Genomic DNA, 27,425 nt, shown 5'->3' on the forward strand with positions numbered 1-27,425 from the left:
TTTCATTAATTAATATATCACTTATTTATTTTCTTTATCTCTTATGTGTATAAAAATTAAAATGGTGTCGGAATTATTTGTAAGACACAAGCAATTCAAGGTGAATAATATTGAGCTTTGAAATAGCTAGTTTTCTATATTGCAATCTTTTATTTCTCTTGCTCTCTTTTTAATTTTATAATAAAAAAAACTATTTTTTAAGAAATCTTTACATCTAAACATTTAAGTTGGATTATGTGGACAAAAAACAAAAAACAAAAAACAAGAAATAAAAACAATTTTCATAAAAACCTATAAAAAATATCTCTTACAAATTTTATTTAAATAACTTTTCAAAAGGACCTACTTACTTTTAAAAATCTAATAAGAATAAATTTTAAAATCTTTATTCAATTACTTTCTCATTTTGTTAGCTATATACATAAAATCTAATAAAAAAAACATCGCAAAATCTTTTTAAAACTTACGAAAATTCTGAAACTAATCAACGTGGCTGGTTTTCAGGTAATCCTTACATGTGCCTCGGAAGTCGGACCGAAACACGTGCTCTATCGCAGTTGGCCTGTCACGTTTGGATTTCATATCAAAACGAAAACTGCCCATTTCAATTTAAAATAAATAAATATATATTAATTTTTTAATAATAAATTTTATTATTTTTTAAAAGCTTGAAAATTTCAGAATTTTTTAAAAGATTATCGAGTTCCACTTGATAAGGCATGGCTTATTTATTATTATTTCCCCTATCTGACACCTCACACCTCACTCTGTCCCCCACGTTCCCAGCCCCACATTTCGTCACTGCACACGTCTTCACTGCTTCGAATTGCTATACAAAAAGGTCGCCATTGCCCCTCAGATTGGCGAGGAAAATCGGTATAAAATCAAGGAGATAATATCCAGACAATCCCTCAAACAAAGACATAAAAGTAAAGTAGAAAGATCGATCTCTGGACAACATCACCATCATCATCAATGGCTGCAGCGTAAGTGTTTCGGAATCCAAAATTCCCGATATGGATTTTCAATCATCGACTCAAGTCTCAACGGGTTTCTCAGTCTCAACGGGTTTCGCCATATGGGGTTCCCTTAACTTGTGAGATTGTTCATTTTTATATTTCTCTGGGTTGTGCAGGAGCGTGCAAGAGAATCTTCCCCCGTCCTTGGAAGCCACTTCCGACCCACCTCCTCTATTTGATGGAACTACGAGGTTCACTCTACTCTTCTAAATATGCTGATCCGTTTGTTTTCTTTTCTCTGATTCACTTTCCTCACTACTTTTTTTTTCCCCATCGAAGGTTGTACATTGCTTACGTTTGCCCATTTGCACAGCGTGCATGGATCACCAGAAATTATAAGGTTGTCATAGACTCTTTATCTTCCGTTATTTTGATTTCATAATCTAGTGTCTATGTACCATTTTCTTGTTTTGCTCTAGTTTTACATGACTTTCCTCCTTTAGGGGTCATTTTTCTTTTTCCTTTCTATTGGGGTCTTTTGTTTTCTTTTGTTTTCGTTTTTTCACATAATATTTAAGGTTGCTGAATATCTTGAGGTGCAGGGATTACAAGACAGTATCAAATTAGTTGCAATTAAGCTTCAAAGCAGACCTGCTTGGTACAAGGAGAAAGTCTACGCTGCAAACACGGTTAAAATTTCCTAAGAAAACTATGCCTACGTTGATGGTATTAGATATTTAATACATATACCTGATTGTGCTGAAAGATTTTATTCATCAATTATCGAATAATCCATATAACAGGTGCCATCGTTGGAACACAATGGAAAAATCATAGGAGAGAGTCTCGATGTAATTAAATATCTAGACAGCAACTTTGAGGGGCCTTCTCTTTCACCCAATGTAAAGACTTGCATAATTCATCTGTGCCTTTGATGAGAAAAGTCTCTCTCTTTCCTTTTCTCTTAAAACTTGACTAATTAGTGATTGGCAAGTGTTGTAGGATCCAGCTAAAAAGGAGTTTGCTGAAGAGTTGATAGCTTACACTGACACCTTCACCAAGACAGTGTTTTCATCATTCAAAGGAGACCCTATAAAAGAATCTGGTAAGTTATAAAAATTTGATGCTTAGGGATATCATTTCGTGTAGCAACTGTATTGACTAAGACCTTGAACTCCCATCAGGCCCTGTTTTTGATCACATAGAAGAGGCTCTTCATAAGTTCGATGACGGGCCATTCTTCTTGGGACAATTCAGTTTGGTAAGTTGATTTCTCGATTGTGTTGCCTTTTTTTCCTGTTGCTGCAGTGTGTTTCCCCTAATTATTTTTGGTTGGACTATGTGATCCACAGGTGGACATAGCTTTTATCACATTCTTTGAAAGATTCCATATCTTCTTCTCAGGGGTGTGGAAGCATGACATCACAGCAGGCAGGCCTAAACTTACGAAATGGATCGAGGTACTATATATAACCACATCCACTGTCTTAAGATTTACTCCTTGACAATTCGTCTCTTCCGTTGAATTTGTTTACTCAAATCTTTGAATCCACAGTATCTACATTATACACTGTTCAAGTAATTCTTTACAGCACTAGGTATTTAATCATGTATGTGATATTTTATTAGTCCGTATGAACCGACAGCTGCGGCTTTGTTGTTGTGGTGTAAAGTTGCACCATGAGAGTTTTAAGCATGACTATTGTATTGTCTTGACCTCCTGTATAAAAGTTGACCTAGAAGACAAATGCAATCTAAAATACAACTTTAATAAGTTTATATTATTTTTGAATGCATAAATTTTAATTGATAATTTAAATTGTATTATAATTTTGGTCTAAAAAAAATTTTAGACCCAAAATTATCTATAGACCCAATGGGTCATTGGGTTGAGCTGGGACAAGGTGTGGTGTGGTTTCAACCCCACTCCCTAGTACCAGGGCGGGGGGCCCCGCCCCTAGGGTTGGAAACCCTCCCCGTGCGGGGGTGGGTCCACCCTGCTCCGCACCATGTAGGTAGCACCCCTACCCCCTTCCCGACATAAAATTGTGGTGTCATGTCTGCTTTTGTGCTATCTTTGGAACCTAATTGAAGATCAATGCCAATTAATTACGTAGTCAAGTTCATACCCTTCGTTGGAGATTATTGTTTTGAGTTAATCAAGCTTGATTACACTCTTGTATGGGAAGTAGAAGAAGTAGGGGTGTAAATTTAAATTGGAAAACCGGAAAACCAGACCGGACGGTTCATCCGGAATCGGTTCCTATATTATGAAAATCGGCCGGATCCAGTCCGGTTTCGGTTCCGTAGTTTTCGGGACCGGACCGATTGGAAAATATATATATAATTTAATTTTATATTTATACAAAATATTATATATATATATATATAAGTTTTATATATAATATATAATTATATATCATATATTAAATAATTTCATATTATAATTTATAAATTATAACATGAAATGTTAATCCTAAATATGAACATTTGTAATTTGTTTGATAATATGTTATTAATATAATTATATATAAGATAATGTTATTATAATTTATAAAATAAAAATTTAATCTTAAAGATGAAAATTAAATTGATCATATGCTTTCAACATAAAATATATATTAAATTATTAAATAACATTTTATCATAAGAAATAACACTTTATTATATGTTTTTTTGCATTTTAAAAAATCGGAGAATCGGACCCGACTAGTGGATCTAAAACCGGAGGTACCGGTTTAGGAGAGTAACCGGGACGTAATCGGTTTTAAAAAATACAAAACAGGTACATACCGGTTTGATCTTAAATTTTATTCAAAATTGAACCGGACCGATTACACCTCTAAGTAGAAGTACAGAAACAAACTCTACCTGCTGAACAAATCTTTTTTTTTTTTAATGTTCTATTCTTCTTTAACCTGGGTTTGAAAGAAGCATGAATTTTCGTGGTTCTTGAATGGAAACTGTTCTTGTTAACCATCTTGCAGGAGGTAAACAAAATCGATGCTTACAAGCAAACAAAGATTGATCCCAATGAGCATCTGGAAACCTTCAAGGCTCGCTTTCTGGTACTACTATCTTATTTAGTAAATTGGATTATAAATTTGATTCCGTTAAAGAATTTTTTATTCTTGTTTTTGGAAATCATGTTTTTTGCTAACCCCTCATTTCAACGTTCGATCTGAGTCTCTCAGGCCAAGTAAGCATTGAACGTTCCAGCACGTCTTCTGGACTTCGGAGCAAAATAAATGGCCTTGTGCGTCTACGTAATGTCTTTTTGTATAATAAATGGTACGTGTGTATGAGTTTTGTGCTTACGTACTACTGGTCGAAGATGTGAGCTACTTTGTATTATCCTACGCGTGTAGTATTGCTTATGCTTAAATAAATGGAAATCATTACCAATAGATTTCGACTTTGTACTTATAATGGTTCTATTTAGAAATGATATTTGTAGTCATAGAGTGTATAAATATCGCGTACTTCTTTTAAAAAAAGTGAGAAAATATAATATTTACATGAAAAAATAATTTTTTTTGGTAGATTCTATTATTTTCTGAAAAGAGTATATCGCTTGTATAACCTATAACTATATCTAGCCGTACTCATATTCATTAAGATTGTCCTTATTACATATTGTTCTAAGTTCAAAATGTTACACTTTTAAAATTGATACTTGAGATTAGGTCTGGGTCGCGGGAGCCTGCCATGTATGTGGCCCGTCTGCAAATTCCTCTCGGCTTGTTGGGTAACGGCCCACCCCCTCTCACTACTCTCAATTTGAACGGACGGGTTTAGTATAAGGTTTCGTTTAGATATAGAAATACTTTCAATTCATCTCATCTCATCTCATCATTATAATTTTTTAAATTTTTATATAAAATATAATAAAAAATTTAACTTTTTCAAATTTTAAAATAATAATAATATTAAAAAAATAATATTCTAATAATATTTTATTTAACCCATCCAAAACCATTTCATTTCATTCAACTATCCAAAAGAGCTCTAAAACTTTAATTGGTTGGATGGGATGCCCTCTCAATTTGTCACTGCCTTATTCTCATCTATTGTCTTCCATTCTTCTCTCTCTTAAATGAATAATGCTCTATGTGACTAAATTGGTATACCTTTAAGTATTATATACTGAATAGACAGTTTAAATTAGTGTCAATGTTAGCATTTTGCTCTAAAAAATAATCTTCTGTTCTCTACCTTAGTTATAAGAAAATCCACAAATCTTGCTTAAGTGAAGAGAGGGACAAAAAGCTATTTTAAAGCATGTCTAAGTAAAAGGGATATGTTGAGAAAAAAAAAAAAGCACCTATTTTTTTTCCTTTTTATTAAAGAGTTAGGGCCCATGTCCACAAGGGACCCCTACCAAATTTTATTAATTACCCTCACTTGTAGTAGAGGAAAACCGTGGTACAGTCATAGACTCCGAGGAAATACAACCAAGACACAAATCTCAGAGACAAAATAAAGCCCAAACAAAGACCAAATCCTAAGACTAAAAATGATAAACAACGAGGTACAGGCAGCACATTAGTAGAGCACCTGCACAAAAATACTAAAAGCATAAACTAAACCAAAATAAAAACCAAAGGTGCGCTAACGCTAGACATTTCTACATGAGCCTATACATCTAATCATAGGGAGACCCCATTTATCAACTCTTAGTAAGCGTGAATTGGCACCTCTGTCATATGGGACCATTCCGAATCACCTCCCCTTGCTCCCCTCCTAGCTAACCAATCAACAAGCGCATTCCCTTCCCTATATATATGAGATACTATGAAGTTTAACTTAGGAAGCAAAGTCTGAAGCTCCTCCCAGTAGTCCTCTAAATACTAAATGCCACATCGTTCACGTTGCAACCAAGAAAGGAGTACCTTCGAATCAATCTTTATATCTACCGCACGGAAATTCCTTTGATTACAATATTTAACACCTTCCAACAAAGCCATCAGCCCAGCACGTGACCTAGAGCCATAATCTATATTCACAAAGAAAGCAAAAATCAGAGCACCATGCATGTCCCGAACCACCCCTCTTGCTCCCGAAGGCCCTAGGTTTCTGAGACTACTTCTGTCTGTATTTAGTTTTACTCGATCACAAGTAGGCTTTGTCCATGAAACAAGTTGAATTTGGTTGGTTTGAGTTGGAATTGGAGGAATCTTTAGACTGTGTAAAATGTATATGTCAATTTGAGAAATCCTCTGCACCCGAGAAACACCATGACAAATTACGCCAATCTAGTGTATGATAGAATGCCACATAGCATGTTCCGAAACCAATCTACCTTTCATACATGCTAAGCACCTGCACTCCCAAAGTTTCCATATTATGATTGAATGTAGCAATCCTAGAATAATCCCCATCTGAGATGAATTGGACGCACGTCGAAACCAACTAAGAGTTGTTTCACACCATGATCTACCAATCGGCAAACCCAATAATGAACCAAATTTTTTCCATACCGCAACAGCAACTTCCCCAGCAAATAATACATGGTTTTGATCTTCATATTGACCTTGTCGGCAACAATCACATTTCAAAGTTAAAGGAATCCCAACTCTTCTAACTCTGTCATCTACAACCAATGCTCCATGGAAGGCCTTCCACATTAATACCGAGACTTATTTTGGAAGTAATTTGTTCCAAATCCATTTATGTCCCTCCAAAATTGCACCTTGAAACCGAATACACTCCCAAGCTGATTTAGTCGTAAATGCACCACTCTCAGATTTAGTCCATATTAACACATTTGTTCCTTCCTTACATTTGCTAAGCACATTTATGATATTATCCGTAGTTTCTATTCCCACCATCCTATCTATTAAATCCATATTCCAGCCATTATTGATACGACAATCCTTCACTTTTAATAGTGGTTGCTCCTCCACCAAAAAGTTGTCAGGAAGGATCCCTTGATCCAACCACTTATCATACCAAAAGAACATCTGCCTCTCATTTATTTTCCATTTGGAGTTATTCAAAACAAGAGGAATACAATTTGCTATCATTTGCCAAAATCGAGACCCCTTTTGATGGCCTAACAATATCATAGGCCTATTCCCAATATATTTGGATCAGAAAAAATTAGCTCAGAGAGAATCCTCATACATCAATTTTCATGCAAATTTTAAATGAAGGGCTCTATGCATATCATCCAAGTTTCTAATTCCCAAACCCCCTTTTGCAGTAGAATGACAGATTTGATTCCAAGCAACTCATTTTCGCTTGCCTCTTCCTTTGCTTTCTCCCCCAAAAAAAGAACTCATCAATCTATTTAAAGAAGAAATTATGGCTTTTGGAACCTGTAAAACCGCAAAAGAATGCAATACCATACTGGCAAGAACATGTCGTAGTAAAATTAATCTACCACCCACAGGCAATAACCTCCTTTTCCAGCCACTAACTTTCTTACTCACTTTGTTAACAAGATCCTCAAAGTCCGCAATTTTAAGCCTTCCTGAAACAATGGGGACTCCCAAATATTTGAAAGGAAAACTCCCCTCAGAAAAACCAGTAATTCTCTTCAGATGTCGTTTACGAACGATGGATATTTTATTCGAAAAAAACATAACCGTCTTTTATTTGCTAATTACTTGACCAGACCATTCCTCATATGTAGCCAAAATTTTCAAAAGGCAGCAGATAGAGCTTTGACCACCATTAGTGAAAATAACGACATCATCCGCATACATGAGATGAGATAACAAACGTGTGCCATGAGTTTGTGAAAATTGGCCAAATTTCTGCTCAAACACACTTTGCTTAATCAGTCGAGATAAAACTTCCTACAAAATAATAAACAAATAAGGAGACAAAGGGTCCCCCCCTTGTCTCAAGCCGCGCCCACTTTTGAAAAAACATTTAGTAGTGCCATTCGATATGATAGAAAACCAGGGAGTAAAAATACATTCACTGAACAACGCACAGACTTGTGAAGAAAAACCAAATGAGCGAAGAACTTCCAACAGGAAAGCCTAATTAACAAGATCATATGCCTTCGCCATATCCAATTTATGCATCACATTCCCCCCCATGGACCTTCTTGTGAATAAACTGAACCATTTCCTGAGTAAGACTTATGTTCTCAAAAATACTTCTACCAGGGATAAATGCGTCTTGTTCCAGAGATATCATTTTAGAAAGGAGAGGAGTTAACCGATTAACTATCACCTTCGAACAAAGTTTGTAAAACACCGTACAAAGACTAATATGTCTAAATTTATCAAATCCCGTAGAATTATCAATTTTTGGGATTAAAACCAAGTAAGAAGATGAGTAAAATCTGGACAACCTACCTCCTTGAAAAAATTCCGATATAGCATCCATAACATCAGCTTGAACAATATCCCAACATTTCTTATAGAATCCTGAGCCGAAACCATCTGAACTCGGTGCACTATTAGAGGGAATAGAAACCAATGCTTGGTGAACTTCTTCAGCGGAAGGAATAATACAAATAACATCACTATCAACCATTGACATAGTTGGCGAAATAAGATTTGATAAATTTGGCAACCCATTAGGAGCCTCTTCTTGCAAAAATTCTGAAAAATACTAAACAACAGTTACGTGAATTTGTTTCAGAGAATTCAAATTTGTTCCATCTTGAAGACTTATATTCACCACTTGTTTCTTCCGTTTATATGATAAGTAGGCCAGGAAAAATTTAGAGTTTTGATCTCCGTCAAGACGCTATTTAATTTTTGACATTTGAGCCAATCTAATCTCTTCCCTATGCCTCCATTCATCCAACTCCAGCTGTTTCTGCAACCTCTCATGTTCAATCCTAGGGTCCCATTCAGTTATCAAGACTGACTCCAAATCATCAACTTGTTTTTCCAGGTCCCGTATATGAAATTTTGTTCTACCATAAATTTGCTTATTCCAATTTCACATTACCCCCCTAAACTTTTTAAGTTTAAAGGCCAACTTCAAAAGCCATGTATCCCTACATCCCCCTGCAAAGATGAAGCCACAAAAGAGTGAAATTATGTATGCTCTGTCCACATTTCCTGGAAACGGAAAGGAGTAGGGTCATAAGAAAAAAGATCAGCTTGAAATTCCACAAACATCAGAGAGTGGTCTAATGTTGATCTCGTTAAATAATTGTTAGTAGCATTAGGCACTTTGGTTAGACAATTAGCATTCAAGAAAACTCTATCCAATTTTATCCAACTCCTCGATAAACCACTCTGTCCATTACACCAAGAGAACCTTCTTCCCACAACCTTCATTTCAATAAGACCACACTCGTGAATCCAAGATTTAAATTCTTCAATTGCTGCTCTTAGGCGAGGCATCCCACCCCTCCATTCAAAACCCTCCCTTATAATATTAAAATCACCTGAAATAATACATGGCTCATTGCCTAGAACATGGCTATTTAATTGTGCCCATAAATCTCTTCTATCAATCATAGTCCATTTGGCATAGACAAATCCACAAAGTAATATGCTAATCCCATTATCAACAAGCAGTAAAATGAATTGCTCACACCGTAAAACCAATTGAACTGAAATATTTTCTTGCTACAACACCCAAATTTTCCCAGCCTCCCCTTCATTCGAAATAAAATGATCCATATGTAAAATATTCATCATACCCTGAGCTTTATCAAACAACGCAAAAGGTTCCATCAAAGCAATAATTTGAGGTTTCATCTTACCAACCAACTTCTTTAATCTCCCTTTCGAGGTATGTAGACCTCGGATATTCCATATCAAAATTGGCCTGATCATAAAGAAATTTTATTGGGTTTGGCTAAAATCCGAGACGATCTCCAAACCTTATCAAAAAAATTTTGAGTACCTTTTCTTTTTTTTGATTCCTCCTCTTCATTCTCCGTGGCATAATCTTTACGAGTATCAAATATCTCAGCATCAAGTTATGGATCAGGTCTAGAAACAGAGTCTTCTAATGTAAGGAAAGGATCATCAGGCGCTAGTATGACATCATCATCATCAGGTGCCAACCTAACCTCTCCCACCTCCTCTTGCGTATTTACAACCCTTTCAACCGAAGGCTCACCCTGTTTTGATACAAACTCGTCCACCGGTTTATCACCACCTTTAGACTCATTTACCGGCTGATTTGTGGCCACATCCACAACCTGGAGTTGCAAAATGTTACTAGTATTACCAATATCATATTTCGAAATAACCATAGCACATTTGCCTTTACCAACATCTTCCAAAAACTTTGCGCCTTGGACTTCTTTTGCAGTTTCAGTCTCTACTCCCTTCTTCCTCTCCCAAACTTTTTCTCCATTCCGCAGGATCTTTATTTTACAGATACACACATTATTATCTTGAATTTTACAACTAGAACAGAATGCTGGTAATGTTTCATAGATCACTTCCTGTTTGCGACCACTACCTAGTAGCCGTATCCAAAAATACGGGATTGGCTCCTTCGAAGCGTCCATCTCTAGACATAGCTATGAACCATTTGTACGAGTTGCACAAACCGTCGGATTATCTCTATCAATATAATGGACTATCGGTGCAGTGAATATTTTTAAGAACGATTCTTGATAGAAATTGGGCAGGAGCCCAGGCAATGCAATCCAAACTGGAACCAAAGATGGTTCTTCATCTTCATTAAAACCAGGTTTCCAATGAAACACTCTGTATTGTATTCCATTCACTTCACAAACTTCATGAGAAAGTGATTTCTGTAAATATGCTTCATTTGACATACGTACAAACACGTTTCTTGGACGCCTCATAGTTGAAACCACTGGTAAACAAGATAATCTCCAACGGTTGTAAATATAAAGCCTGATGGCATCCAAAGAAGGCCTCTATCGTAAGAATTTTAGAATAATGGAGAAACGGAAAAGCTCATAGGATCGGACTATCTCCTCCTTAGAGAATTGAAAACATAGTTCTCCATCTACATATTTTGGTCCCCGATAAGCCACAGAGATCTCAGGAATTGGTTGAGGTACCACAAAGACCAGATCTACGTAAGGACGTCAACCTACCTCTACATCAGCAGCCATGCAACCCCACGAACTCCCCACGAACTCGAACGTCGCAATCACAAGACCCAGGCAGAGTCTTTCTTGCGCTCCAAGAACCCTTCGCTTTTGACACCACAGTGAGTGGCAATACTGACTATACTGACAGACTAAAACTTGGGTCGATTCATGAATTCTTTTAGGTTTTCACGAGTTCCTAAAGTCTAAGAAAATTCCTCCGTTGAATTTTTGACAGGCTGTTAAATTTTGTGTTATTTTGCATTATACACACATCATGACATGATATGACAAAAAAAAAATTGGAGGGTGAAAATGATACGACTTTATAGTTATTAATTGTGCTTTAATAATAATCTAGTCGAATAGTGAATGATGTGGCTTCGTATGAAGTATGAACACCACTTCTTGTTATTATTATTATTAGCGGTATTAATTAGATATAAAGAAAGTAGACAACGTGCTACAAATTTTTAAAATTTCAAATTATTTAATATTTATGGACATGAACATTCAAGTTTGTTTAAAGAGAAGTGCTACATACACAAAGAGAGTATACAAAAATAAACACACAAATTAATGTAATTTTATTTAATCCGTTAGATCTACTTTACAATAAAAGTAAATTTACAATTTTGAAGTAATGCATCAAGCTACATTAGTTTGTAAGTTTACTTTTGTGTAATTCCTTTCTAGCGAAAATATTTCTCTTGTTGAAATCTCAGTGAGCCTAGGTGGGTGATGTGGCTCAACAGTAGCAAGCAAATTAAGGCATTGTCAGCTTAGCTTAGCTGATTAAATCAGTTGATTTTGTATCAAAGACTGGTGTAAAAATGCAGTGTTCTATAAGAATGAAATGTGGGTTTTGTTTTTCACAAAACTGAGATACGAGGAGAACATAATCATCAACATAGTAATGAAATGTATGGGAGGGTTTTAAAATTGGATAATGATAAGCTTACTATTTGGTCGGGCCTAGTGATAACTTTTTCCCGACTCGTTAAGAAACGAGTCGGGTGATCCGCCATGCCGCTTTATTATACACTCTTACATGAAGCTTATAGAAAGTATAAATATAAAAGAATCTTACACATTGGTTGTTATTCCACGTCCATGTGATATAATAAGCACATGGGATTTCACAAGTTCCAAATGATGAAGAGGGAAGTCTAACAATACTTCATGCAGTTGAAAGAAACGAGAGTGCATATATATATCATCACACTAGATGTGGAAATAGTTCTGTTTCTGTTGTACCACCTCAGTCAGTTTTGTGCTAAATGATCATAAATTTACAATAACATATTCTTTTATCTATAATATTTTCTTCTCTTCTTTATCTATTGGGTATTTTTATGTTAAATGACCATAAATTTAAAAAAAATAAAAAATTAAAGATCATGTATTTAAAGATCAAGAACACTACATCTTTATAAACAAAATTTAAAATAGATTAGGATTAAAAAACATCGTCATTTTTCTCACGCATAGTGTGCGGCTAGTGTTACAACAAGCTTTGAGGCAGCACGGTGAAGAGGCTGTATAGAGACAGATATGTTTCCATAGAATAATCTGAGCTACCCCCACAAGAGGAGAAAAGAAAGAAACAGAGTCTTTGGTCAACAATCTGTGAGATTTAGAGTAAAAATGATCCACCATTGCTGATCACATAAGTCATCTGGCTTCTAATGCCCTTAACCTCTATCAAACTTACACTACCATATCAAATAATGGATTTGGTGAAGATTTCAGTGCACACAGTCATTCATGTTCTCCTTTCTTTACTTCTAGGGGCGAGGAAATCTGTTTCGGAAACCACTGGATTTGTGTTCTTGAGTGGCATTTCGTGGTTATGTTTTCCCTCATATGTTGTGATAAAAGCTCTTGGATCTTCTGATGTTCTTTCCACATGTTTGCGCACACTGCATTTGAGACTGGTACATCTGTAGTAACTTCTGCAAGACACATGGAATGAGAGGTTTAAGGAATATTATCTGGAAAGAAAGATCAATCGCTTCTTACTTAAAAGGACTTGAATATAAAGGCCGCATTAGACCAGGAACCTGAAATAGAGAAGATTATATCGACATAAAATGGACAAGAATCTTAACCTGGGATATGGATTTCCCTTGACAACCTTCTGTCCATATTTCCTCCAGCGAAAGCCATCGGTCATAGTTTCAGAATCTGTGGAGTTTTGCAACACAATGCGGGGCTCTTGTGTGCCTTTCCCTAATAGACCTGCTTCGTTGGATTGACTCTCACTTTTCCTGAAGCAGAGAACATTAAGTTCAGCAAAAACAATCGTATGCCACTTGAATGAAAAGAACGATTATAATGTGGGCTCAAAAAAGAGAGCTTACTAATTTTAACAATATGCTGAATTTTGGTTATAACCCTTAAATTATTTTTAGCATCAATTGAAACATCATTCCCAAAAGCATAAGGATATAAAGCTCTCTTTATCACCAATTCAGCATGCAAAACCAGTGTGTCATTCATTTTAGGCAGCTATAAATATCCACTTAATCTTACCTTTTTTTGCTTTTGGGTTTCTCATCCGCCAGCTCCATTGTTTTGTTCCCTTCTTCACATTCTCCACTAAGGCCACAGGAATTATCAGGAGTACCAGCAGCAGCAGCAGCAATTGTACCAGTTGAAACAGGATCACAAGTTAGTGCAGCATTACCCTGATAAGTAGAACGTGCAGCCAATCCTACTTCATTCTGATTTTCTACTCTGCCTTCAGAACCATCATTTCCTTCATTGTATCTGCTGCTGGTGGTATCTTGACCAAGCCCATCAGATACAATTCCTAGCGTTTGTGTTGTCCCTGATGAGTTGCGCTTAAGAGGCTGAGGCTTTGAATGGTTGTGCTCACCCTTGTAAACAATCTCTGCAATCTGACCATCCAATGATCTCTCAACCTTCTTTTTCACGGGGCAATTTGGATGTGTGCACTTATAATAACTTCTTGGGTACTCACTTCCTTTGACTTGCTTTTGGCCATATTTTCTCCAATTATATCCATCATAAGAAGGACTGTCACCATTAGCTGTAGTCGGCAAAGCTTTCGGATCCTCCTCCAGTTTCTGGGATGCTACCTTTGAGGGCCCAACTGCCTGCATTGTTTCAACTTGTGAGGGAATTTTCTGGTGAAGATTTGAGCTTTTTTGGGATCTGAACTTATGTTTCTCTTGGTTTGAATGTTGGGAAGAGGTCTCGACTGTTGGTTGTGGTGGTTGATGATTAGTATTGAAGTTTCCCTGTTCAAAAAGAAAAAGGAATATTCTTACGCTTAGGAAGTCTACAAAATATCCAATGTCATTGAACCAGATGGAAAAAATAAAGTAAAAATAACAACAGAACGACATGAATAGCCATTAAGAGACCATACATGTCAGAAAAGAAAGAGGTACCCCTATAAAACAACAAATACGCATATGTTAGCAACTGACCATATTTGCCAAGAGAGAAGCAGTCGTCTTTGATACAAATTTCGCCAATGGTTTGTATACCACAGTTGCTTTGCTCTCAAATTTCGGAACCTCATCAGCTGAATTACAAACAGCTGCTCCAGAGATTTTGGCCTGAAATCACCAGCCAACAGAAAGATCAGAAGAACTTAAATGACTAAGGACTCTGAGAAGAACTTAGAAGATCATCTTCTTTGAGAAGAACTTAGAAGGTCATCTTCTTTGAGAAGAACTTAGAAGGTCACCTGAGAAGAAACCGGCCCAGGTGGAGCACGATTCACCATTGGCTTGAACCTCACTGTCTTTGGTCGAATAGCAGCAACTGCAGTTGAACACACATTGGAGGGCGAGACACCAATGGCGCCTGCAAGAAGTTCTGAGAAAGATCTAAAACTGGAACAAGTCGGTCTTGAGGCAACTGGCTTAGCAATAACTACTCTCTCTGCTTCCTTAGTATCCATCTCAAATGACTATATGCTGTTCTAATTTAAAGTTTCATAGAGCATTATGCCTCGATGAATAAAAGGAGAGCTTTGAACTCCAATAGGCCTGGAATACTCGACATTCCTCTATTAGAGACAGCAAGAGTAGACTATAAACTTGTTGGGAGGTGATACTTTAAGCAGGACAACTAAAGCATGCTTCAAATGTTCCTTTCACATGTGTTGATTCCAGATTTACCTAGCCAAACTCTTCTTCAAACCTGCATTATCCCATGATGATCAGATAAACTACTAGTAAATAGAGAAATAAAATTATAACAATGAAGAAAAGCAAAGCCATTAAGTTATTAACAAACTATTCTGTCACATGCAGCCATGCATATCACTTGGTATCAGAATCCTGGCTATGTGAAACCTGGATTGCGGATCTGACTTATAATTAGCCAAGACACGTACATGGGATTAACTTTCTATAGTTCACCAAGAAAAAATGTTCATCACTCAGACCAACCTTTCTGGAACTGAATTTAACTTAGTTATTGGATACCATTGTAGGAAGATGGGAATGCAGGAGAAACTAATAAGATGATTTTCAACTTAAATCGGCTAGCTTAGCTTCAGAAGAAATGCTTGTTAAATCTTTAAAAAGAACTGATGTGATATAATTGGTTTAAGTTCAAGCAAGTCTTTTAAACTAGAAGCAAACACAGTTTCTTCTATTATTGAAGTTATTTTCAGTTTAAAAACTTTATATTAAAGCTTAACCAACTTCAAATAAAACAAACTTCAAATCAACTCTGACCAGAAAATGAATTTTAGTTTTATCTTCTCCTTTTTCTTAATGTTTATTGTTTAAGGCATTGTAGAAAGAAGGATGAATTTCAATCGTCAATAAACATTGTGTGATACAAGGGCCTCGTAGTCTGAATCCGACTGATGTCTACTCAATTCAGAGTACATATAGTAAAACTATTACAGTAAATTAGCAGATAAAAAATATGGGTACGAGGAACTTCCACTGCTAAGCAAAATATGAGTTATAAAGATACTCCAAGAAAAATATGAGATATAGCCAATGGTGTTTCCCAAAATATTTATTTGAGCAACTGAGATTTCTCTCTACAACTTTGAGTATGACAATCTTTAGTTGAACAATGGAATTCTTTTTTCTTAACTCTATAGAACACTAATTCATATTCTCCATCAAAATAAAAGACACCACGGATAGACAATGCATTATGGATTTCCTCGTCCAACTTCACATCTACAAGCAAGCGTAATGATGCTTATCTGCCTACAACACAGTGAATTTCTTGGTTCTCATTGCAAGTTTGCAATAAAGTTACATCATTTTCAACATAAAAATACCAACTTAAAAATACCAACTTGAATCTTATCATCAATCCCAAAGTTGATGATAAAAACCCTATTGCTATTAGCCTTTCCAGATTCATTTTCCTCCTCTAAAGACATGATACCAAGAATCTAATGAGACTAGCAGAGCTAAGAACTACCATAAAATATCGCCTTCTGTATATGGGACATTCTTAACAACTAAATCATTAAGAAAACCAAAAACCAATCTGAATTATTTCATCTTTTGAAGGATAAAAAAGAAAAAGAAGAAAAAACCAAGCACCATAAGCAACAAGAGAATTTTAAGAGTCCTGCAACAATGGGCACTAAATTGCACGAATACAAAACAAAGCATCACATAAACAGAATTTTTTTTTTTTTTTTTGCCCAACTCACTGAAACAGAAATTCGACAAACTTTCTAAACCAAAACGGAAGGTGCTGGATAATATGGGACTTGAGAGTAGCAATGAACTCCAAAGAAACCCCAGCGACCCTTAGAACTAAAGCACATGCAATCGCGTCACAGATCAAATCCAAAGACATTCAGATAGACAAAATCAAAATAAAAGGAAAGGAAGGGAGAGCCAACCAGAATGGCAATAACTATCAAGCAAAGAAGTTTGTTGGCTTCTTGAAACACCGTTCACCAATTCATTTTATACCATTTGGCTGGACCTGTATTGGGTGGAGGCTTTTTTTGTAAGCAAATAAATAAACCTGAATCTAGAAAATAAAAATGTGACATATATACAAGAACTTGACCTCTCAGAGAGAGAAACCTCGACCAGTTTAACATGTGATGTCGCCCAATCATATCGGGTTCTTATTAAGCAAAAACAACCTTAAAGACTTTTCACTGGTCATTCAGTGCCTGTGGTTTTTAAACAGTTTAGAGAGAGAGAGAGAGAGAGAGAGAGGCTTACTAAGGAAAACAGATGGGAAAGTTGCAGCAGAAAGTAAGGCAAATCCAAGAAAAACTTTACTTTGTTGGATTTTCATCAGAACTTTTGTCTCAAAGGCAGAGATTACCGGAGTGGTTTGGACCAAGAACACCGAGCCTACTTGTACGGCCAACCAACTCTCTCAGCGCCTCTCTGCTTCCCATTTTTTGACTCTCCGATAAATAGATAACATATCATAGCGCGTGATATGCACTGGAGACCTCAGTACGGGCCAGCTCAACAGGAAACCAAAGTAAACGGCAGAAAACCTGACACTATAATTGATTTGGGTCTTAATCTGCTCCTCTATTGATCACAGATTAGTGGAAAGATAGATCTTTTCGCCCACCATTCTGTGAAGAAAATGAATCGAAAGTTACTAGCAGAAAAGACCCATCTTTTGAAACTTCCAACATTCTCTAATCATAAAATCCTTGTACAAACAAACCAATGTTGGGATAATCTTGATAGCAACCAGAATTCAATGGCAAAGCGAGATCCAGGTTGGTTGCAAGACATGTCAGGTACAAAATAAAAGCTGATGACTTATGGTTAGGAAAACATGTAATGTGCAATAATGTTGTCGGTTAATTCTTTGCATGAATCTGGCAAGACAATGCCAATTACTCAAGAGCTGCGTACATACAGGAAGAAGGGTTATTTGCTGCACTTGCACTAGAAAATGATGTTAGTAAATGATTTTAATTGAATTGAGTAGCCTGACTTTTCTCCTTTTTATAGATTGTTAATTATAGCTTCCTGTTCCCCACCTTTCATGGAAGTTAATAATTTGACACTCCCATCTCTAAAAATGCATACATAGAGCTGCTTCTTTACATGGTCAATTCATAGAGTAAACCAAACTAAGTTTTTTAATGTAACGTCTTAATAGAAGATCTAAATCACATGACTTATATTTTAAAAGGACAAGTCAATGATGTAATTAAAGCTCAATTAGAACTTTATAAAGAGCAAGAACTTCTCTTTCCTAAGCAACGTGAGATCTCATATACCACATACTCTTATCTTTATCAGATGGGGTATCAAATTTAAAATGCATGATATCGACTTATATAACTGGGGAGACATAGAAAAATGAATTGTAGAGCACACCGTTCGCATCACTTAAATGATAAAATATAATCCATAAGATTAAAATTTTAAAATTTATCTTTTAAATCAAATTATTCAATATAAGTAATTTATTAAATGTGCTTTACTCACATACTTGAGGATAAAAGTTTTTTTCCTTGTATAAAACCATGTGAACATATCAGTGCCCATGAGACATTGGGAGATTAAGATGATATTAAATATTTTTAAGATAAAGAAATCATATTGGATTCGATTCATGGAAGTGCAAATGCTATTGGGATGAATTCATTGTTTGGGGTATTTTATTATTTAAGAGAAATGATTTTTTTTTATTATTATTATTCTTGAGTTACAGGCACCTCCAAGTAGAATGGCATTTATGGGTAAAGTTGCATTTTAATGGGCCTAAAAATTTATGTACAAAATATAAAATAGAATTATTTTTTAAAAGATTATAAACAAAAATGAAATGTCTGTAGAGAGAGAGAGAGAGAGAGAGAGAGAGAGGTTTGTCATGTAGTATAGAGTTAGATTTAGAGGGTTAGCTGAGGTTTGGGACCTTTGGAAAGTTAGTTGGGAACACGTGGGATGCATTCATCCCCAACTCCCAAAAACAACTAAAAAGTTCCCAAAAACCTGAAATTCCAGACTGGTAGTTGCATTATGCCACACACGTGCGTGCCAATAGAATTGCTCTCCGATCCCTTCATTTTTCTCTTTTTTTTATAAGTAATTAAGCTCCCTACAATATCTCCTAAACCTTTAGGTCTAACTTGAGTACTGAAAATTCAGAATATTTTGTTATTATTTATTATTATTTAATATTCTATCATTATTTTTTCATTACATTTTTATTATTATTCACGAAATATCTAAAAATACATCACTACTCAAACATAATCTTAAATTTGTACACATCGAATCACCACAATCAATTCAAGATTTCATATATATATATATATATATAGAAATCAGTGTCAAGTAGATTTTTTAAATATTATATAGATTTAATAGCCTTTTTTTTTTCCTGTTGATAGTGTTTTTTTCTTTTGGATAGTGTGTTGATAGTGTTGGGTCATTGAATTGGTGCGTATATTATTGGGGGATCCTGTCCTTCTCCTATTCATGACTATGCATTATTATTATTATTATTATTATTATTATTATTTATGCGACAAACTCGAACACCGAAAATAGAATAAAATAAGCATATAGTTGACTTATGATTCTGATGACCAGCATATGGCTTACACATATATATTAAGCTTATTAGTTCGATTTTATATAATGTTATTAGTTCGATTTTATATATTAAGCTTATTAGTGAGAAACTAAAGGAGAAAAGAATGTAAAAAAAACAAAGCATTGTTACAAACATATTCTTGGAAGTTCCCTAGCAAATCATTGCAAAGATCAAAAGTAGTTGTGGCATGATCTAGATCAAGAATTTTGGGTATGTCTTGGTAAGAAAAATGTTGAGAATTTTAAGACAAAATTTGAAAATTGTTTGAATAAAAAGTTGTTAACATGTTGCTTGTATTGAGTCAAAAAAATGGAAATCGGATTCGGAATCGTATAAGAATCGGTTCAATGAATTTGTCAATTCAACAAATTAAATTTGGCGATTTATGATAATTTTGAATCGGTGGTTTTATTATTAATAAAATTATGAAAAATCATATATAATAATACAATTTAAGCATTTAATATCATATGAAAATCATGTATAATACAGTTCAAGCATTTAATGTGATATATAAAAGACTACTTTAGATAAGAATATGATATGAATCTATATAATTTCAAGAAGCATGTGATTTATGTATTTAATCTCAATTGTTTACACTTTTTTGTCTTGAATATTCTTATATATGAAGAACATAAATATTGTTAAGTTATAAGCATATGGCAATATTAGTATCTTGTGCACAATCACAAGTTTAATACAAAATACTCATCATCTCCTAGCTTTTCTGTTCAACTAAAAAAAGTAAAGAACTTTATGTTTTATTTTTCATTTTCTCTACAATTCTCATTGAATACAATGATGAAAAAGTTATATATATATATATATATATATATATTAATTCCATCATATTTTCGTACAAGAAATAAAAGAAATTCATTTATCAAATATAGTTTAAAAAATAAATGCAATTTCGAATAAGTTGGAATCGGCTTAAACTGGTTTGAAATCAACCTGAATCGACTAATTACAGTGGTTCAGTGAACAAATAAAAAAAAACTAAAATCGATTTTGTTTCTAACCAATTCAAATTGAATCAATTGAATTGATTTCAATCGAACCGAATCTCTTTTTTTTTTTTGGTTACTTTTTAATGGGTACTTTTTTTAGGCTTCTAGGTATATTTGAATAGTTTCAATTAGGGGTGGGCAGAGAGGCCCCAGCCACCCGTCCGCCCGCCCCCACTTGGGCAGTCAGGCCCCCTCGGCCGTCAAATGATGGGGTACGGGCCTATACCTGCCTCATTGGGTCATGTCCGTCCACACACACATACACACACACATATATATATATATAATAACCTTTTTTTTAGTAAAACGACGTCATTTTGATATAGAGTTTTAAAAAATCTCTCCCACCCCTCTCTCTCTCTCTCTCTCTCTCTCTCTCTCTATGTTTTAGTATTTTATGGCGTCATCGCTGTCGTGGTCTCTCTCTTTCTCTCGCCATCGGCCCTAGCCGATATCTCTCTCTCTCTCTCTCTCTCTCTCTCTCTAGCTATTTTTTTTTCTAATTGATTCTTCAAAAATCTTATACAACATGATACTGTTGAGAGTTCAAATGCTAATGAAGAGTAGAAAATGTGGAAAGCCATTTGAAAAATGAGGGTCCCCAATAAAGTTAGAGTATTTGCTTGGAGAGTTTGCAAGGAAAACCTACCTTCGAAACATAACTTGCTCAAGAGGAAAATTATAGAGAGTACGACATGTGATTTTTGCAATTATCCTATTGAAGATGTATCTCATGCCATGTTACAGTGTCATGATATTAAAGTTGCCTAGCGGTAACTTTTACCTGATCTAACATCTTTGCCTGACCTATACACAGTTACTGAAGCAGTTGTGTCTCTATTACACAGAGGGGATCAAGGTTTACTTAGCAGATTCTTCTTAATTGCATGGTCATTCTGGTATAGGCGCAACAAGTGAACCATTGAGCACACCCTACTGAACCCTCTGCAGACTGCAAACTATGCTATTAGTTTGCAAAAACTTGTACTCCCAGCACCTGCTGAACCAAACTATTCAATGCAGAAATTGGGTTGTTGGCACGCTCCTCCTCCTAGTTTTTGCAAGCTAAATGTTGATGCTGCGTTAATGGGATCTGTCCCTTCTTTTCTACATCAATATATTTGGCTCAATCATTCTAATTTGTAAGCACTACATTTGCTGATTAAATGAAGTTTCTTCTTAACGAAAAAAAAAGAAAAGAAAAGTGATTTAGGAAGCTATTAGACACCGCAGTCCTACGGTTGACAGGCTGGTTTGTTACATTTGTCTTGCTGTATGTTTATTCTTTGGTTTGTCATCCATAGGCAACTATATATACATGATAAACCGGATGATTGAAATGATAGGGAGTACAATATTCAAAAATAAAGTCTAGAGACTAATATGTTATAAAGTCAAACTACAAAAATTATTTTATTATTTAACCTTGTTTAAATAGATCTAAAATTTGTGTTATATACAGTTTTAAGATATACAAGTCTCACGCACTTCTTTTAATAAAAAGTGGAATAAGTCGACTATTAGAAAAATTATTTTTTATATAAATATCATATTTATCAACTTTTTTTAAAATGAGTTTGTGACCTTTGTACAAGTATTACTACACAACCTCTACCACATTCTACACTCTATAATTTTTTAATTTTTTTTTAGTTTATTCTTTTTAAATTATTTCAAATTTTTAATTCATTATTCATATAATAAATATTTGATAAAAAAATAATAAAAATTAAAAAGAATATGGAGCGTGAGAAAATTGTGAAGATTTATTCCTTCTGAAAATCAAAGCTGCTTTGTTTCGCCCCCTAATTTCCGTCGCGGAAATACCCTTACAATCGAGAGAGCTCAGTTAAGTATTTGTTTCATTTTCTTTCCGAATTTTATTGATGGAGCTAAGGTCATTTGAATAGTGAGCGAATGAGGAGAAAACCTTTTAGAGATAAGATAAGATCGGTTCTATAGTAATTATAATAGAAAGCTTACGTGTAAACATAAATTTATCACCGCGTCCTGTTTAAAAGTCTACTCAATTTATTAAGTCGACAAATCTAGTTGTTATGTAAACAATGCCATCAATATCGTTGAACAGATTTTCTGGTAGACAGCAATTACTGCTTCAACTCTAAAAGGGAGGGATTTGTCGGTGGTATCGCCCTGTAAAAGTTTTACAAATTAGTTGAAATCAACCCCATGTTTCCCGTTGGCATTAGATAGTAAAGATAATTTAATTAGGAGTAATTCTATATACAATCATAAAGTACGTAAACACCGCATAATCGCTTTAAAAAAAAAAATAGAATTCACTATTAAAATTTAATTAAGATAAAATGAACATTTTGTGTCTCATTCCATATCTCAAACATATTCATTTAGGGCAAAAAAAACAAAAAAGCCCAAAACAGAGTTTAGGGAGAAAAAAACTGGGCTCCAATTATATTTATTGTTAATACTTTTTTATAATTAAATATTTACTGTAAATGTTGATGTAAAATGACCATTAACAAGGACATCTTGTTGGTCTTGTAAAAGGAGATTTGGTTAAAAATTTACTAAATATGAAGCTTAAAAAAATCTTAAAAAAAGTTTAAATTCAAATCCAAATCCAAATTGAAATTGGAGTCGGATTGGAGCTACACAAATCTTAGTTGGAAATTCAAACTCGAACTCTGACAAAGTCAGATTTAGGAGATTCTGACTTCAATTCGATCGATGCTAGCCCCTAGTAAATGCAATCGACATTGGATTGTCAAAGTCAGTCAATAAAGTCACTAAAAAATATAAATAATCTATTTTGTCATAAAGTGCTATGCATGATTTAATACAAAGAAAAACATTACTTTATCCTCCCATTTATACAGCATGACAAAATTATTTTTATTTATTTAATGATTAAGAAAGTGATTTTAAATATATTGGTATATTTTTTTATTTTTTTTTAAATATTTAAATGTATTAAAAAAATGAAAAAAGATAAAAGAAAAAAAAAACCATTGGGCAGTATGCCCAGAAGTAAGAGTGGGGCGGGGCATAGTAGGCCCACCTACAAATGTTAATGGCATAATTAAGTAACTAATTACAGCAATGAGCTTGTGAAAATGTAAAAGACTTCAATGAAGTAAATGTTCTTTAAGAAAATAGTAAATTAATCGAACTCTTAAACAAGCTTGAACCAGTCAAGGCTATAAATGGTAGCTCAATGATGAGCTTAAACTCTGCTACTGTTCGAATATATAAGTAAATGGATAGAGCTTTAACATTAATACTCACTCGAACACGATGCAGAGTACACACTAAAATTCTAATAGATCAAATAAACCCCAATAATTTGACTATGCAAGCAGCTTTATTTTGAACACATCATTATCGAGGTGAATTTTTAATTTGATGTGTGGACTTGATTAGGTAAAATGTACAGCACAATCTATCTTGCACCACTCAAATCTCTAGCAGTCAAGAGCTGGTATGTGCCCCGATTCAATGTGTGCAGCTGTGTTAACTTACTGCTTGGCAATACTTGAGCCAACCAGCTCGGCCAGCTGCAAAGGAAACCCAATCAAAGCATGGATTGAATATGATTTAGCCAGAACCAACCAACCAACCAACCAACCACAGGGTGTCTTAAACCGATACAACATCCCTTAACTGCTTATGCGGTTCATTTCCCAAATATCATACTGGAAAATTCATTCATCACTACATCTATGACTGACTGAGGGATATCATAAAGCCCAAGAGAAAACAAGGGGAAATGGGACGTATATTTAAGAAAACTGTCCTACTTAAGAGATGTATTCAGTGTGCCATACAATGCACACAAGTACTTTTTGATAACACAATCTCAGACATTTCAGACCCCCTATACAAAAGATCATGAAATCTATAATCATTCGAAATCACCAATATCAATAAGGATTATTTATGTGGGAACTACAGAACATCACTCACTTCAAACTGAAGCTTGATTAAATCATTAATCGTAAGTTACAAAAATTCATTATTCATATATCAGCCTCCACTACTGAAGCTTATTGGTTACAAAAAATAACTTCTTAAAATTAAGTTATCCCTCAACCAAACAATACTGTGACAGATCTCTCTCATACAATAATAGGCCAGAAACCACTTCATATTGAAGCAAAAAAAATTCTGAAGAGATCAAATTGCAACGCAGTTTTCAAGTTTTTTATTTATTTTTTAATTCTCCAAGGGAGAGTATGTTCTCCATCCAACTTCCCCTCCCTTGACTAATGAACCTTACACATGCAATGAATGATGTACCTTCAAAGATGCAGTAAAATAGCCTAAGCTGCAGCAGACTGCTTCTCCTCATAATCATTAAGATTGAGAGCTTCCAGCAATTTTGGCCAGGATTCTGGGATCCCTCCGGGGAGGTCAAACTCCAATAATTTTCCTCGGCTTCGATAAAATTCCTCCACAGGCCGACTCTGCAAGAAAAATAGGATGGTCAAGGCACCAAATAATCAGCACAAGAGATAGAAATCTAAAAGGAGTCATTAAAACCTATAGAGATGCAATCTATTTTCAAAAAAACCATTTCAAGGACACAAACACCAACCACATAAAAGGGGAAAAAATATTTTAGACAGACCTGTTTGCATTCACAAGTGTCTTGCAAGTGCCCCATTGATAGATAGAAAAGTAAAAGAATATATCAATACCTTTTCATTGTATATATGAAGCCGTTCCTTTACAACGGTTTCAGTATCATCTGACCGAGTAAAGAGCTTTGACATGCACTGTGGTGGGGGAAGAAGTGGAGCCATGCTAATACCAGGATTCCCATTTTCACCCTTAGCATTAATGGATGCCAAATTAAAATTCCCTCCACACTCACTGCAAATTCTTCTTCCAAGACATTTCTCAAGCAAAACATCTTCGCGGAGCTTCAGATTGACCACCAAATCAATGTCAGTCACGCCTTCCAATATTTCCTGAGAGAACAAACAATCAAGCCAAATTTGAGCATATATCACAAAGGAACAAGGAGAGAGAGCGAGAGATTCGTGTAATACTGCTTGGTCACCTAACTCAGGTTGCCTAATAAAAGCAGAGAGAGATTATCCACCCAGATGAGAATCATATGAAAACAAAAATTAGCAATTGCATAGTTCTCATTGAAGGATTATCTGGCCGAACTGGGAAGATAAACCTTTGGAAGAAAACTAAACCCAGGCTTAATAATCTTGGGTTTTGGCAGGGTATTTCTGACTTAGGTATGTCCTTTCAATGGTATTAGACAGGCTGTTGGGAAAATAGAAAGAATCTAGACTATGTTGTAGCAAGCAAGATTATGTTCTCCCATACTAGCATTCCCAATGGGTTTTGTAAAACCCATATTTCTATACAATTTGAAGGAAAGTAGCCCAAAAGTACCGTCCAACAGTTGATGTATTTCATATCTATTTTCAAGTTTTGTACAGTGTTGCTGCTACATGTAGCATGGACTGTGCACAAATGTAAACAGTTTTTTAACTATTTTCTCTTCTTGTACTTTTTCTCCCAGAAAATATTATAATATTTAAATTATATGAAGAAAAAATAGATAAATTGATATATGGTATATTGTAAAAGTTAGTATGTAAAATAAAATAAAAAATGAGTTTTGGTGATGCATTTTAAAAGATAGGATAAAGAAACATTGGTGATGTATTTTAAAAAGATCCTTCTTTTTCCTTCTTTTTCCTTCTCTTTCAAATGTAAAAGATAGTAAGTTATAACACTCTCTCGATCACAGAGAAGATGCCCACCGCTTGATTTATTGTTCGAGGAAAACCATCAAGAATAAATCCCGATTCACCTTTAGCTTCCCCAGCCTGCAGTCTCTTTGACAATAAGCTTACTATAAGTTCATCCGACACCAGTTTACCTTGGTTAACAATCTCAGATAGCTGCACCAGAAAACAATGAAGTTTAGTCAGACACAGAGAAGTATCAAAGCTTGTAATTTTCTCAAAGAACTTCTAAACAATATGCTTTCCCATTAACGAATTGTCTTGCCTTGAGCCCCACGTACTAAAGGGGAAGACGTAACTCGCTAGATAACAAATAAGATCACTAGAATGTAAATACCATATAACGGCAAGCCTGACAGCTCATATAGCTCAAATAGGAAGTTTCTTAACTGCTTGTTATCAATCAGTTAAATAATCACAAGTTATACGCGTCCAACCAGCTACACCATTTTCAGTCACTCAACAAAGAGGTTAAGATTTCAATATATATATATATATATATATATATATATATATAAGTTAAGCACTCCTATGGCCAGCCTCAGTAAACAAGAATTTCAAAAAAATTAGAATGGACAGTTAAGAAAAATTTTATTTTTAACTCTTATAATCCACTAAGAAAAGGCTATATTTTCTGCGGTATTCACCACTAATTCTTAAAACCCTTTCATAGTATGAAGTTGTTCAAAACAAAATCATCCGAGTAATAACGAAAATAAAAAGTAATAAGAACTCTGAAAAAGAGATCAAGGAACGAGACAGAAGAACCTGCTGAGAGAAGGGGCCAGAGGAGGCGAGCTCTTCCCGGACTAGATCTCCAGTAGCGATGTGGGGGACGCCGAGGAGATTACAAAGGCGGCTGGCGTAGGTGCCCTTGCCCACGCCGGGGCAGCCCAGGAATACCCATTGGACATGTCCGTTCTTGGGGTCTTTGTGGATTAGATTATAGTCAGGCTTTGGAAGGAAAGGAGAGGTATAAGGGGGATTGGATTCGGATGCAACGGCCGAAGATAAGCATCTCCTGAGATAGGAAATGGAGGAGAGCTTTGCGAGGCGGCTAACGGCCGCCATTGGAGGGAGGGAGGGAGAGAGAGAGATTTGAGCTTGTGGAGAGATGGAGAGAGAAGGATTGGGCCGCCAAACCCTA

At 35.1% G+C, this 27,425-nt stretch overlaps 3 protein-coding genes across 5 annotated transcripts; 1 reads left to right on the forward strand and 2 right to left on the reverse strand.

Annotated features, from left to right (window-relative positions):
- Window positions 1–810: 810 nt before the first annotated feature.
- On the forward strand, window positions 811–4,419 carry LOC109012838 (glutathione S-transferase L3-like). The gene is made up of 10 exons (XM_018994673.2): window positions 811–986; window positions 1,136–1,210; window positions 1,299–1,359; window positions 1,562–1,648; window positions 1,763–1,861; window positions 1,962–2,064; window positions 2,144–2,220; window positions 2,312–2,419; window positions 3,947–4,027; window positions 4,154–4,419. Exons 1-10 carry the CDS (start codon window positions 976–978, stop codon window positions 4,160–4,162), a joined length of 711 nt encoding a protein of 236 aa, XP_018850218.2. The 5' UTR covers window positions 811–975; the 3' UTR covers window positions 4,163–4,419.
- Window positions 4,420–12,385: 7,966 nt separating this feature from the next.
- LOC109012834 (WRKY transcription factor 44-like) lies at window positions 12,386–17,841 on the reverse strand. 3 transcript variants are annotated; one of them, XM_018994665.2, is made up of 7 exons: window positions 17,157–17,841; window positions 16,823–16,908; window positions 14,678–15,135; window positions 14,415–14,546; window positions 13,492–14,222; window positions 13,068–13,226; window positions 12,386–12,911 (listed from the first exon to the last, which is right to left on the reverse strand). In XM_018994665.2, the coding sequence occupies exons 3-7, from the start codon at window positions 14,891–14,893 to the stop codon at window positions 12,722–12,724; spliced, it is 1,428 nt and encodes a 475-aa protein (XP_018850210.1). In that variant the 5' UTR covers window positions 14,894–15,135; window positions 16,823–16,908; window positions 17,157–17,841; the 3' UTR covers window positions 12,386–12,721. The 3 variants fall into 3 exon arrangements, with proteins under 3 accessions (XP_018850210.1, XP_035545481.1, XP_018850209.1); XM_035689588.1 differs by lacking the exon at window positions 17,157–17,841 and adding an exon at window positions 16,996–17,111; XM_018994664.2 differs by lacking the exon at window positions 16,823–16,908.
- A 6,621-nt stretch (window positions 17,842–24,462) lies between these two features.
- LOC109012837 (adenylate kinase 1, chloroplastic) lies at window positions 24,463–27,425 on the reverse strand. The gene is made up of 4 exons (XM_035689838.1): window positions 27,047–27,425; window positions 26,294–26,434; window positions 25,205–25,477; window positions 24,463–24,970 (listed from the first exon to the last, which is right to left on the reverse strand). The coding sequence occupies exons 1-4, from the start codon at window positions 27,347–27,349 to the stop codon at window positions 24,827–24,829; spliced, it is 861 nt and encodes a 286-aa protein (XP_035545731.1). The 5' UTR covers window positions 27,350–27,425; the 3' UTR covers window positions 24,463–24,826.

This window comes from Juglans regia, chromosome 4, assembly GCF_001411555.2.
Source record: "Juglans regia cultivar Chandler chromosome 4, Walnut 2.0, whole genome shotgun sequence".
Lineage (NCBI taxonomy): Eukaryota > Viridiplantae > Streptophyta > Magnoliopsida > Fagales > Juglandaceae > Juglans > Juglans regia.